General features: G+C 43.6%; 2 protein-coding genes across 2 annotated transcripts; one reads left to right on the top strand and one right to left on the bottom strand.

The window, feature by feature from the left end:
- The first annotated feature begins 517 nt into the window (after positions 1 to 517).
- Positions 518 to 11,861, top strand: LOC118266048 (nucleoporin SEH1). Its single transcript, XM_035579396.2, has 9 exons — positions 518 to 746; positions 1,059 to 1,215; positions 1,628 to 1,781; positions 2,275 to 2,382; positions 2,670 to 2,786; positions 3,243 to 3,401; positions 3,522 to 3,685; positions 3,884 to 4,049; positions 11,631 to 11,861. Exons 1-8 carry the CDS (start codon positions 612 to 614, stop codon positions 4,024 to 4,026), a joined length of 1,137 nt encoding a protein of 378 aa, XP_035435289.1. The 5' UTR covers positions 518 to 611; the 3' UTR covers positions 4,027 to 4,049; positions 11,631 to 11,861.
- On the bottom strand, positions 4,177 to 14,998 carry LOC118266045 (uncharacterized). Its single transcript, XM_035579394.2, has 10 exons — positions 14,622 to 14,998; positions 14,198 to 14,326; positions 13,623 to 13,795; positions 13,478 to 13,536; positions 13,263 to 13,392; positions 12,934 to 13,082; positions 5,688 to 5,839; positions 4,884 to 5,614; positions 4,683 to 4,769; positions 4,177 to 4,608 (listed from the first exon to the last, which is right to left on the bottom strand). The coding sequence occupies exons 1-10, from the start codon at positions 14,754 to 14,756 to the stop codon at positions 4,476 to 4,478; spliced, it is 1,878 nt and encodes a 625-aa protein (XP_035435287.2). The 5' UTR covers positions 14,757 to 14,998; the 3' UTR covers positions 4,177 to 4,475.
- Between the last annotated feature and the right edge of the window lie 20 nt (positions 14,999 to 15,018).

The following is a 15,018-nucleotide window of genomic DNA, read 5'->3' as shown; positions in this document are numbered from 1 at the left end:
TTCGTCTAAAAATGTTATATTCTAAATCGTGCGTATCATGAAAATAGACACTTCGAGATATGATATAATATTCAAAGTGATATTAGTAAAAATTGATTATCTGGAACCAATTCGCACGCAACCTCATGGGTAAGTTCTTATTTATTAAAAAAGTGTGGATAATCGAACATTGTTATGTTTTTAACGAGTAGGTGTAAGCGCGGCTGCTGGGCGAGGGCTTGGGATTCGATTTCCGAGTCGAGCTATGTAGACTGATTACCTACCGAACAAACGTTCGATGTTCAAATAATACGAAGTTTGTACATAAATATGAAATTCAATTTGCTATGCTATGAACATACTATGAAAAGATTTTTTAAATAAAAATAAGTATCTAACAAGTAAGTATCTATCAATCTTGATTGAGATTTTAATGATTGTATCAATTTGTAATACCAATTCTTATTTACATTCAATATTTCCGTAAACATTTTTCATTCTTACTTCTTAGTTGTGACAACTAAACGTAGTTTGACAGATGATGTTTGAAGTCACGCTGTCTGTCATGTTAAAGTGGTAGGGGTTAGCAAGTAGTAGTTTTGAAATAGATTTAAGATTTGTTTTACTTTAAAATGGGTGAATTAACGGCAACAAATTTGTTCGAATCCCAAACTATACTTGCCGATCACAAGGATTTGATCCACGATGTTGCGTACGATTTCTACGGCGAGAGAATGGCCACCTGTTCCAGTGACCAGTACGTGAAGGTACGGATTGTTAGCAAACAAAACCGCGGTAACCTACAGTACTCGCAAAAAACGATGATAACATGATATTACCAATTCACAAAGATGCGAAATCATAATTTACATAGATAATTCATTGCTAATATAAGTTTTTAGATGAACTTCAATAATAGTTACCTACTTGTATGTTTTTATCTAAGTTATTAACAAATACAAATAAAATGATAATATAACCAGTAGTTATACATTGGAATTGAGCAGCAATTGATGTTATATTTCTTTAATCTCGTGTTCGTTTCAAAGTTATGTTGATTTTAAGAAATTTTCTTGAAGGTGTGGGATTCTGATGGGAATGGTGGATGGCGTCTCACTGCCAGCTGGAAGGCACATCACGGGTCGGTGTGGAAGGTCACATGGGCACATCCAGAGTTCGGGCAGGTCATAGCTACGTGTTCCTTTGATAGGACTGCGGCCATTTGGGAGGAAGTAGGTAAGAACATACATGTCTTGTATAAAACACAAGATTATGAAAACCACATTATGTGAATTGTCTTTTTCGAGCATATTTCGGATTTCCACCACATAAAAAATAACAAAATTTCCCATAGAGATGAGGCTCACCTGGAATAACCCAGGCTCCTATTGATTGTGAATCGGAATTTAAGGTAAAGCATTAACTAGCGAAAGAGAACTGTTGAAAGCATTTAACTAGCGAAAGAGAACTGTTGAAAGCATATCCTAAGCGTCGGTCACCAGTGTCTATTGTGGCAGTTAACATGTTAAAGGTTCGCAGAAGCTAAGAGATAGATGTCATATTATGAGCAGTTTACCTACCAACAACCGAACGTGTTGTCAGAAAATAAATGATTTGTATAACTATAGCCTGGTCTAATCACTTGCAGGTGACACCGCAGCTTCAGGGTCTGAGAAAGGTCTACGAACGTGGCTAAAGAGGTCCAACCTTGTGGACTCACGGACTTCAGTGACTGATGTCAAATTTGGACCAAAGCATTTAGGGTTGTTACTAGTCACATGCTCCGCTGATGGTATTATAAGGTATGACGGTGGTTATGTGATTGTATTGGTTAAGCTTTGTCCAAATTATAACTCAAATAAGTACTTTCCAATCTCTCAGTGGCTGGTCAACACCAGATAATTTTTCATACAAAATATCAGCTTATTATAATCGTAGTGTTGAGTTGATAGTATTTGTAGCAATATATGTATCTTTTTTTAATTTTTATAATACCCAGCTAATTTTGTATGACTTCAAACATTTTTTTCTCACCGTTAAACCTTCTTTGGACTTTCACAATAAATTAAAGACCAAAATTATAGAAAACGCTCCTGCCATTCCCGAGTTTTAGCAATATTAATGAAATGCCATTGATTTTTACTAGGAAGATTTGCACCAGGAAACAACGCAAACAACTATGTATCAATGTTTACTCACATAACTGTTTGATGAGGGACCTCTACTGGTTTCAAGCCATTCAAGAGCTCATTCATAGTGTTCTTCATTCTCTTATAGTTAATGTTGTTCCTCCAGGATATACGAAGCTCCCGATGTGATGAACCTTGCGCAATGGACTCTGCAGCATGAGATACCAACCAAAGTGTCTATCAGTTGTCTCTCGTGGAACCCTTCGCTGTCCAGGTAAACGCAACCTTACTTCTTACTAATATTATAAATGCAAAAGTTTGTGTGTATGTGTGTTACTCAATTATGATCGAGAGAGGGGATCGATTTTGCAAACTTTGATTTAACTTACAATGTACATGTTTATGCATGTGTGTGTGTTTGTAGTGGAATTTTGCAAGAAAATTTTGAATCAGATATATTTTACCAATTGACCGATTCCAATTTTCTATACACCTTTTTCTTGGGGGAAGTTTACGTTTAAAGATTTTGTTTTTAAAATATTTTAAATTTATTATTGTTAGGGTGGTGCACCCGCCGATGTTGGCGGTGGGCAGTGATGAGCCCAATACTACAAACGCGGCGGCCTCAGTGCAGGGCGACAAGACGACCGCTTGCAATGGAAAAGTATTCATATACGAGTGAGTACCTACTGATGGCAGACTGGACCACATTTGTCACTCACCACTCGTACTACTCCCACGGGTATCGTAAGAGTCGACTACTACGGCATTCACCGATAAACCTGTTCCTTTTAAACAGCGAAAAAATGTCTTTTCAAAATCACGTCTCACCCAGACCGGGAGCAACAATTTATGTTTTGTTCCGTGCAGGATTGTAACCCAGGAAACGTTCCGCAGCATCCAGTTGCCAAGCCACTGTGCCAGCTATAGGATTGGAGTGGGATTTCTTATAGTCACCAATCAACTACAAACTGTTGACATTTTTCATTACATTTTCGACCTTGTATCAAAATAATAAAGTTGAAAATCTAATAAAAAAAGACAGAGCTGAATGTAATTGCATTATTTTGTTTTGTTTTTTAAGTAAAAGTTTGAAGTATAGGCTCTATAATTCTAGTTCTCGGATCGCTCCAGGTACAGCGAGTCGTCCCGTCGCTGGACGCGCACGGACTGCTTGTCCTCGGTGCAGGAGCCCGTCAATGACATCGCCTTCGCCCCCAACCTCGGCAGATCCTTCCATTTGCTCGCAGTCGCCACTAAAGACGTCCGCATCATCAAGATAGAACCAATAGCGTAAGTGGCAATCATCACCATCGACCAATACTGGGCCTGGAGTATTGAGGCCCCGGTAACCTCACCTACACGGTAAAAGTGACTGTGTTGCGAAAAACATTGAACGATTGCATGTTGCAGTGAATCAGCGGCGTCGGGTAACAACGGCGCGACGGTGCGGTTCAAGTGCGAGGTGGTGGCGGCCTTCGAGGAGCACTACTCGTGCGTGTGGAGGGTCTGCTGGAACCTCACCGGCACTCTGCTCGCCTCCTCCGGGGACGACTGCGCCGTCAGGCTCTGGAAGAGTCAGTATACTAACCATTTCCTATTTTCTTAGAATCACTTGATGGTAAGCAATCGGTGCCGCATATGGACACCCGTATCACCAGAGTTATTAGAGCGTTGAGGGGGATTGAACCTTTCTGCATAAACATACTACCTCTATTCCTATATTACTTATACATCATCTGCTGATAATATTGATGTTATGGTACGTGTTACAGTGCAATACTTGAACCAGTGGAAGTGCGTGGCGGTGTTCAAGAACGAGCCGGTCCCGGGCGACTCGCCCCCCCAGTCCCGGCCACACACCACGTACATCCGCATGGCCACCATGGCCAACCCCACGCACATGCCCTTCCACTGACACCGCGACCCCACCCATACACGGTCAGTATCTGTTTATACCATAGGGCGCGAGCACATACATCATCTGGTAGCAAACAATCGCCGGCGTTTATATGCATAATGTAGTAGGGGGTCGGGTCGCTAGTGAAGCACAAATAAAAATCCAAAATGGTAATGCACATCTTATATTAATCTTTCAATAAAATACATGCAACAAGCATAACATAACACTCTATTATTTAGTATTTAAAATGTAAAACTCATTATATTATAAACGTAACAAAAAATACTAGTCCAAAAAAGATTACTTGGAAGTCGAGCGTAGTATATAGTAAAAGTGCTTCATTCGCTTAACATTACATCGAGGGTAGAACGCGAAATTTTGACTAAGGTCCGCTGCACACTGCCGACTAATCGCGCGCTAGCGTCGCGCGGTTAGCGTAGTGCGTGGCGGAGCGCTCCGTGACGTCACTTCATGGGCGCGGTGCGGCGCAGGCGCTGCAGCGGGCCGTCCTTGGGCGCGCGCGAGTACCAGCCCACCGGCATGGCGCGCTCGCTGCGGCACTGGCTGTTGGACGACGAGTGCGGCGACACGATGCTCCTGCACCACCTCGCTACTTTACAACTCCACCACTTCATACAAACTCTAACTTATAATTGTGAAGGTTTGCTTACCCTAAGGAGGCCCGTTTGATGGTTGTGGCATTATTCTGCAGTAAGATTCTGGGTGGCGGCGTCCCCATCGTGCCGCTAGCTCGCCAACTGTAACGCAAGGCGTGTGGGATACAAATACCTGAAAATACTTTATGGCCGTGGTGTAGCATGCTCTACATGTAGTATTATGGAAGAGCTGGTTCAGACAGGCTGCGGCCTCACCTGGGTAGTCCATCGCCTGCCTTCCTGTAGAACTCTGCGCGCTTGTCCCCGAGCCTGGTGGGGCAGCTGTTGTGCCTGAGCGGCCGGTCCTCGTCCAGGCTCACTTTCCTGACGCACGGCATCCTCACATTTTTACTCCTCGTCAACTTCTTGGCATCGTTGACCTCGGAGTTGGAATGTTCGTCGATGCTGGGCAGGCGCGGGTCGAGGCCGCAGTCTCCGCTGTCGTACACTCGGTACACGGGCTTCTTCACTCCGTACAGGCTGGCCGGCGGGCGGCTCGCGGACCGCGGGCTCTGCAGCTGGCTCTTCTTGCCGGCTCGCTCCGGAATGGACACCTTCGGGGTAGTTTTTATTTGCGGCTCGACGTTTCCGTTCACATATTTAGGGTCGACCGGTCGCGGCGGTGGAGTGCTCGGGATTCGTATTTTTTGCGTGACTACTTGTATTTTCGGAGGCGAGGTCGTCGGGGGTCGGTGGTGGGCGGCGGAGGTGGTGGCGCGTTCGGGGTCGGGCTGGCGCGGGTCGGGCGCGCGGTAGGGGGGCGGGGTCCGCGGGCGCGGCTCGGGCGCGGCGGCCCCCCACAGCAGCTCGGTGCCGGCGGCCGCCGCCTGCTGCAGGTGGCACTTGATGTTGTACATGCCGCCCAGGGGCCCGAACGGCTCCGACTTTATCTCCGCCACCACGTCTATCACTGGCATCGTGCACAGCTCCGATATCTGTCTGTATATCTGCAAACATTTACGCATTAGCTAAGTGACGCCAGCGCGGCCGACACGAGCTGCGGGGCGGTCGGGCTTGTACCTCTCTGTTGACGACCGGGTCTATAGTGCCGAACGGGTGTGTCTTCATCCTCATGCCAGGTCTCCGCACCCAGCGATGTCGAGATGCTTCCTCTATCTTCATCCGGAGCTCTACGTTTGGCTCCAGCAGATGTTGAATGAAGGCCTTACACTCTGTAGACAATGTCACGCATCACTTGTTGTTTATGATATTAAGCTTGATGGTAGTTTCGTAGGAATTGATTCAGTTAAAATGCGTGTTTGCTTTTGGAGTTTTTATTTACGACAAACGGGTGACAACTAGTGACAAATACATTTTGTTTATTTATTCTTTTTTTACCATAAACAATATAGATATAACATGCCGCCCACCAAAAGGACACAGTTCTTTTCTAAACATAACAATAGGAAAACTTAAAATGGATATTTACTATTACTATACTTATTAAACTAATCATAATAGTCTTAAGGGTATTTTATGTGAAATTTAGCATAAACTTCATTCATTTTCAATTGGCAATGCGCACAACTTGGAACAGCATCTCTTCACTACGCTGTTGCCACTTTTGATACTATAGACTCTAGTAATGCCGTCTTTTCCGGGATGCTTATCTACCACACGACCCAGTGAAAACTTTCCTGGCGGTAATCCGTCGGTCTTTATCAAGACAACATCACCGATTTTGAACTCTTCTGATTTCTTTAACCAAATGGGACGTTGTTGTAATCTTGTCAAGTATTCTTGTTGCCAACGTCGCCAGAAATCGCCAAGCAACTTTTGAGTATACTGCCACCGCGATAGGGAATGCATATTTATGTTTTTGAAGTTAGGTGACGGTACCACGATAGGAGCTTCACCAATAAGGAAGTGTCCAGGTGTAAGGACTTCTATGCAGTCTGGATCTTTATCATCGATAGGACACAACGGCCTAGAATTGAGACAAGCCTCAATTTGGCACAACACCGTAGTCATTTCTTCATAGGTTAGATTGGTGGTTAGAATGCGTTTCAAATGGTGTTTTACTGATTTTACGCCGGCCTCCCACAAGCCTCCAAAGTTCGGTGAGTACGCTGGTATGTAATGCCATTGTGTTCCTTCCAGTGCTAGTGTGTTTGATATTACACCTTCGAAGACCAGATTTGCCTCTTTCCATGCAGCCATCAGTTCTTTGTTGGCCCCAACAAAGTTTCGGCCCTGATCACTCCATATATCACTACATTTTCCTCTTCTTGCAACAAACCGCTTGAATGCAGCGATAAAGGACTCAGAGGTTAAATCGCTTACCAACTCAAGGTGCATTGCCTTGGTTGACATACATATGAATACGCAGATGTATGCCTTCTGAGTTCTGATGCCTCTTCCTTTAGACATGCTTATATTAAATGGGCCTGCAAAATCAACTCCGGTGTGTAGGAAAGCTCGAGCAGGAGTGACTCGCACTTTAGGTAGGTCACCCATTAATTGTGTTCTTGATTTCGCTTTTAGTCTAGCACATATAAGACACTTGTGTATGCAGGATTTTATAAGTGCCTTGGCTCGTACAATCCAATACCTTGAGCTTATGTAACTTAACATAAGTTGAACACCACCGTGCAGTGTGCGAGCATGTGCGTCGGCGATAATCAAAGGCACCAAAGTGTTCTTGTTTCCTAATATAACAGGATGTTTAACCTGCTCATCCAAATTCGCGTTACGAAGTCGACCGCCCACCCTGAGGATACCATCTTCGTCAAGGTAAGGATTTAATGTTTTAATTTTACTTTCTCCTTTTAATGCTTTATTTGATTTTATCCTTTCTATATCATCTTTAAATTCTTGTTGTTGTACTAATTCTATGCATTTCATAAGTGATTTTTCTAATTCCTTTGTAGTAAAGTTCTTCTCCAAGTTTTCTAAGCTTCTCTTAAAATTTAAAAATCTTCGACAATATGTTATTACTTGTATCAGTTCTTGTAAATTAGTAAACTCATTAAACTGTGACGTTAGGCCTTCTTCAATATTTACTTTTAAATTTGCTTGTATTGTATTCCTTTTTCTTTCTAAATCAGTAGATTCATATTCTTGTTTTAATGTTATTTCTGTTTCAGAGAGCCAAGCTGGACCCTTCCACCACAAATTGGACCTTTTTAGATCAACTATTAACATACCCCGTGACCCAATGTCTGCAGGATTATCTTCAGATGAGACATGAAACCACCGGTTGTTATTTACATTTTCAGCTATCTCTACAACCCGATTTGCTACAAATGTCTTCCATTTGTGGGGATCTCCTGATAACCACGCAAGGACGATGGTTGAATCTGTCCATGCATAGATGTTTACGGTAGGTATTCGCATGGCTTGTTGTATTTGCTTAAGCAATCTCGACAGTAACAGCGCTCCACATAACTCCAACCGTGGTAGTGACACAGTTCGTAGCGGTGCCACTCTAGTCTTAGCTGCTTGCAGTTTTGTTGACACTGAGCCATCCCGCATCTTTATTCGGACGTAAGCTACTGCTGCGTATGCTCGCGTGGAAGCGTCGCTGAAGCCATGAATTTCTATCTTGTCTACCTCACTCGTTAATGTGCCAAGCCATCGATCAATATGTACTTCTTTTACTCCTTCAAAGTCCTTACGGATAGTCAACCACTCGTCAATCAGGTTTTGACTTATTTTGTCGTCCCAGCCAGTCTTTTCCAACCATAATTTTTGTATTAACATTTTAGCCAAGATCAAACTCGGAGCGATCCATCCCAGAGGATCGAACAATTTCTGCATGTCAGATAAGATTGTTCTTTTTGTAATTTTATCTGACAATGGAAGTAAGTTTATTTTATATTGAAATTGATCTGTTCCTAGATTCCAGATCAAACCTAGGGCTTGCACAGTTCCATCTAATTTTAAATCTAAGTGTACTCGTGTTGTTCTCTTATTGGCTTCTATAGATTGCATAAACTCCATAGAATTCGAAGACCATTTTGATAATATGAAGCCACCTTTTTGCAGTATAGATGACACTTCTTGAGCTGTCTGTATAGCTTTCTCTGCCGTATCCTCGCCTGAGATCAGATCATCCATATAAAAATCTGATTTGATAACTCGTACGGCTTCTGGATGGTTTTCACCTTCATCGTCAGCCACTTGATGAAGAGTTCTGACTGCTAGATAGGGTGCTGAAGCTGTACCAAAAGTAACACGAAGCATACGGTATTCTTTGATTGGATCTGATTCTTCTTCTCGCCACAGAAGGCGATGATATGTATCGGCGTCTTGTTTGTGTAGTAAAACCTGAAGATACATCTTCTGGATGTCACTGGCATAGCAGACACGATATAGTCTCGATCGCATAACAATATCTCTAAGGTCGTCTTGCAGTTGAGGACCTACAAGTAGCTCATCATTGAGAGAAACGTTATTCGACCCTTTAGCCGAAGCATCAAATACGACGCGTGTCTTTGAAGTTTCTCTGTCAGCGCGGACAACTGCGTGATGAGGTAAGTACACAGATTTGTTTTTATTACTTTCATTTTCAGGTATTTCTTCCATGTAGTTTGATTTTATATATTCTTGCATGGCCTTTTGATAGTTATCTTTTAGTGTAGGTTCCTTTCTGAATCTTCTTTCAAGCTGTAGTAGTCTCTTTCTTGCTATTTCTTTAGTGTTTCCATTGGGAGATAAAGGATTTTCAGTTTTAAATGGTAAGCTTACTACATATCTTCCTTCTTTTGTTCTTGTCTGATTGTTTTCATATATTGTTTCACATAGCTTTTCTTCTCTTGTTAATTTTCTTTTCTTGTCTGTGTCAATTTCCCAAAGGGATTTTAACATGTTTTCTACTTCTATTTGTTGATGAAGGACCAGAAAACTTTCTTCTCTTACACTGGTATTGATTTCTCCAAACAGAATCCATCCCAGGTTTGTTTCTTGTGCACATGGAGAACCCGGAGGACCTTTGATTAATTGTTGCTGCACGATTTGTGCATACTCTTTAACACCAAGGAGCAAGTCTATTGGACCCGGTTTGTGATACTCCGGATCAGCCAGGTTGAGTCCCTCTAGGTGTGGCCAATGTGTGACAGTAACAGCTTTGGAAGGGATTTTCGTGGTTAACTGTTTACTCATGACGTATGCTTCAATGTTGATCTCGAAGCTTGAATGCAATCGAGAACCAATCCTTAGTTGTACCACGTGATTGACGTTAGTTTTTGTAGATCCCACTCCAATGATACTTCCTCTTGCTGTACGCCTGGTTAATTTAAGTAGTTGTGTCGCCTTCTCGCTAATGAATGATGCCTGCGAACCTTGGTCTACCAGTGCACGTAGAACAACAGTGTGATTATGTTCGTTCCTTGCTAAAACTGTTGCCGTGGCCAGTAGTGCTAGACTTGTGCTTAGTTTGGTACTGTGATGCGACGCGATTGTAGTGTTGACTAATTCCTCCTTCTCTTCTACGCCGTGTTGTACTACTTTCGGTTGTTCAGTGTCCTCAGATTGTACCGAAGAAGTAGCGTCCTTAGATCGGTGTAGCAGAGTGTGATGACGTCGACTGCATATACGACATGAGACTCGCAATTTACACAGATAAGCGGAATGTCCTGGTACCAAACAATTAAAGCAAAGTTTGTTTGACTTAACATATTCAGCTCTCTCAGCAGGTTGCAGTTTGCAGAACTCCTTACAGTGGCATAAGGTATGGCTTTCTTTACATAACACGCATTTTCTATCTCCCGACGATGGTGAAGTTGAGGCTGTAGCAGTAACAAAGTGTGAACGCTCTTTGATAGACTTCTCACGGAGGCCCGATGTTGACATTACAAGTTCTAAGGTACGGTATTTTGATTGCATGAACTGTCTTAAGTCATCCCAGGTAGGTAATTTATCGTCTTCATTTGTACAAACGGTTTGTTCCCATTCTTTGTGAGTCTCTGTGTCCATTTTCTGAATCACTATAAAAATGATTATAGGATCCCAAGAGCTCGTAATTATATTTAAGTTTTGTAAATTGTTTAAGCAATCCGTTGTAACGTCCAATAAACTCTTTATTTGATTTGCAGATTGAGTATTTATTTTTCTTTGCGAAAATAATTTCTTTAAAACTGAATTGATAATCAATCTTTTATTACCGTACCTGGTTTTGAGAACACTCCATGCTTGTTCATAATTACTTTGAGTTATTTGAATAGGTTTCAATAACACCTCGGCCTCTCCAGTGACACTACTCTTCAAATAGTGTAACTTTTGAACATCACTAATCGCCGTGTTTTCATGAACTAATGAAATAAATAAGTCTTGAAAGGTAGGCCAATCTTCATAATTCCCACTAAATCTTGGTAGTTGTATCCTCGGCAGCCTAACGAGTTGATCATTATTCGTATTTGTAAATGAATTATTTTTCGATGATGTGGGTAGGGACGATGCGTTTATCGTCGACAAAAGGTCTTGCAAGTCGGCTAATAACACAAGATATAAATCTTCATAAGTATAGAAATCCTCGTTAACGAAGTAATTTAACGTTTGTTTTTGTTCTTTCGTTGTTATCTTGACTAATTGTTGATGAGATTCTCTGAATGTTGTCCAATATTCGTCTATACATTTTATTCTTGCTTCGACGTAACCTTTTGTCAGCCTGGTTTTAGGACATTTCTTAATGTAATGGCCGGCCGATATCTTCGATAACTTGTTTTTTTTGTAATTAGCTCGGTTCGTAAATCTGGCTCGATTGTGACCACTATATTTTTGATATTAAGCTTGATGGTAGTTTCGTAGGAATTGAGTCAGTTAAAATGCGTGTTTGCTTAGGGAGTTTTTATTTACGACAAACGGGTGACAACTAGTGACAAATACATTTTGTTTATTTATTCTTTTTTTACCATAAACAATATAGATATAACACTTGTCATTACAAATCGCCAAATAGTCTTTCATATTGTAATGATGTAATTGAAAATTAAGATAACGATGGAATGTTTGTTTTTATTTCAGGACCAAAATGAGCGCGGTGTTTAGCTCCGGTATCCGATCGTTATGAAGCAGGTTTGTGTGTCCGTGAAGTGAGCCCTAAGACTCTCGATAACACTGTGAATTAACTGTACGCTCAAATGTTATCGTCATATTTTACTATTCCACAGGCAGACCGCGGCCTTTATGTTAATGTAATAAGTAAAGTTCATGTTTCTTTAAATTTTGTAATTAAATAATTATGTAAGTGAATAATGTTTATTTTTATTTTAACATATTTTAGTTGAAATATATTTTTATGGGTAATTATACATACAATAGAAGTCTCACATTTAATTTGGAGTAAACCTCCATTACGGGTCCGTGTGTCATCATATTTTACATACCTGACCTGCGTGAATGTGACATTTGTAATCATAATCATGTATAATAAGTTATTTGTTATATGCTACGTTACTTGCGCACGTCTCGTGGCTGACATGAATTACAAAATATCGATTTGTGATATTATTATTACATTTACACTACACATCGCGCTAGACGGCGTGACGTAGGCGAGTGCGGCGCGCTGCTTGTGAAGCCGCGCGAGATGGCGGCGCGGATGTGTAGTAAGTGTATAGTGCGGACCTGGCGTGACGCAGGCGAGTGCGGCGCGCTGCTTGTGAAGCCGCGCGAGATGGCGGCGCGGCTGTGTAGTAAGTGTATAGTGCGGACCTGGCGTGACGCAGGCGAGTGCGGCGCGCTGCTTGTGAAGCCGCGCGAGATGGCGGCGCGGCTGTGTAGTAAGTGTATAGTGCGGACCTGGCGTGACGCAGGCGAGTGCGGCGCGCTGCTTGTGAAGCCGCGCGAGATGGCGGCGCGGCTGTGTAGTAAGTGTATAGTGCGGACCTGGCGTGACGCAGGCGAGTGCGGCGCGCTGCTTGCGCGTGAAGCCGCGCGAGATGGCGGCGCGGATGTGTAGTAAGTGTATAGTGCGGACCTGGCGTGACGCAGGCGAGTGCGGCGCGCTGCTTGTGAAGCCGCGCGAGATGGCGGCGCGGCTGTGTAGTAAGTGTATAGTGCGGACCTGGCGTGACGCAGGCGAGTGCGGCGCGCTGCTTGTGAAGCCGCGCGAGATGGCGGCGCGGCTGTGTAGTAAGTGTATAGTGCGGACCTGGCGTGACGCCGGCGAGTGCGGCGCGCTGTTTGTGAAGCCGCGCGAGATGGCGGCGCGGCTGTGTAGTAAGTGTATAGTGCAGACCTGGCGTGACGCAGGCGAGTGCGGCGCGCTGCTTGTGTAGCCGCGCGAGATGGCGGCGCGGCTGTGTAGTAAGTGTATAGTGCGGACCTGGCGTGACGCAGGCGAGTGCGGCGCGCTGCTTGCGCGTGAAGCCGCGCGAGATGGCGGCGCGGAGCTGCGGCCGCGACTTGCTCTCGCCACCCTCGGCGCCCGTGAACGGAAGGCCGCCCGTCACCATGCCGTACACGATCACACCTCTGCAACCCCAACCGTTACATGTACTATTCATCGTACGGACTTTTTGGAACGTCAAACAGAATTGAATTATCCCTCAGTCTGTCGTCTGTCAGTGAAGCTGTTTGCTAAATCAACATGTCAGTTAGGTATATTAGAAATGTATTACATCTAATAGGCGCTTAAAGAAATAAGAAGTATACATGCTCCATAAGTCGACTTCAGGTCCGTATCGCCGGCCGTCCACGAAGAGTTCGGGAGCCGCGTACTCCAGCGACCCGCACGGAGTCCGCAGCGCCGCCCCGCCGCTCCACATGTTTGATAGTCCGAAGTCTGCCAGACCCGAGACGAATTTATTTATTTGATTAAGTAATTGGTTAAGGTAGGTACATTAATTTCGTTAGTGCAAATGTCTCACCGACTATTTTGATGAATTGCTTAGTACTGTCCAACATGATGTTTTCCATTTTTAAGTCACTGAAAAAAGGTAAAATAATGATGATAATGCACGACAATGGACGCACTCTAGAATATAATAGTAGTGAGCGGCTCGGAGTCGGTACCGGTGCACGACGCCGCGCGCGTGCATGTGCCGCACGGCGGATACGAGCTGCGCGGCCAGCGCGCGCGCGCGGCCCTCGGGCAGGCCGCGCGCCGCGCCGCGCGCGCCCAGCACGTGCGCGCACAGGTCGCCGCCGCCCGCCGCCTCCATCACCACGTACAGCCGCGGCCCGTGCTGCACACAAGCATTACCATCACCTCCACTGCCCGCCACTGTCCACTGCTCGACTATGGCTTCCTCTATACGAGAGGCTTGTTTACCATAGGTAATCTCTTCGTCGCTTAGGAGACTTGGAGATAGTACTTTAATTTCAAAAAGTTCAGTTTATCATAGCGAGCAGTGCTGCTCGGTCTCGGCGAGTAATCTCCTAGTCAGCACTTACGATACCCACGGGAAGCACGGCTAATATTAAATCGAGTAGGTAGGTATGTACTTAGGTGCTTTTATGAATACTGAGGAAGTCAACATGAATCCCATACGTTGTCTTCCTCAATATTTCGTTTGGACGAGGAAATTAAAGTTAAGTTCACTCTTGGGTTCTTTGTCAAATGCAATAAGTTTAGTTCAGAATCTAACCATCATAGTTTCGTAGAGAGCCGCGATGCATGGGTGCCGTAGCTTCGCCATAACCCGTGGTTCACGGTGTAAGTTTCGACGGGCATACTCCTCTTTAATGCACGTTAAATCTATGATCTTAATAGCCACCTTAAACAGATAACAAATTGTTAATATGGTGTCCAGACACATGGGGGCTTCGGGATTTCATAGGGACAGAACGTTAATACGCTTAGTTAGTTCCAATATGGTTCCACTGTAATCCTTCAGATGGGTCGGTGAGACAAGACCATGCCAAGAATGCAAACGAGAGATATTGACGTGGCACATCATTTAGTAAACTAAGCCAAGGACAGCTAATCTTTCACTCAGGGTTACTACGTGTGGTGCTCACGTCCATTCAATAACTGCGCCAATTACTGGCTAATTAATAACAAAAGATTACCTTTTTTCCTATTATCCTATGCGTGGCTTCTTCAACTCGCGCAAAGTGTCCTTTTCCCAGTACCTTGCCAGTCATCAGATAATTTCCAACACTATATACTTGTCCCTTATTCCTGGTCATATTGGCAGTCTTCATACTAAACTATACTCACTAATTTCGATTCATAATTAGATTATTTCAAACGCGAAAAAAACGTATTTATACTAAGAATACAAATTACACGTTTTCTGACACGATTATTATCGTATTTACTTGTAAACGTCATAATAAATGCTTGGGTACCATCTTTTGTTTGGTCTTCGAAATTGGAACTATTTATTGACGGGCGTGACATTTGATTGGACTATTTTTAACGGCTAAATGTAACCGCCAGTGTGCGCCAGTGCCCCTGCACGTT

This window comes from Spodoptera frugiperda, chromosome 7 (assembly GCF_023101765.2).
Source record: "Spodoptera frugiperda isolate SF20-4 chromosome 7, AGI-APGP_CSIRO_Sfru_2.0, whole genome shotgun sequence".
Lineage (NCBI taxonomy): Eukaryota > Metazoa > Arthropoda > Insecta > Lepidoptera > Noctuidae > Spodoptera > Spodoptera frugiperda.
This window is presented reverse-complemented; position numbering and strand designations above follow the sequence as displayed.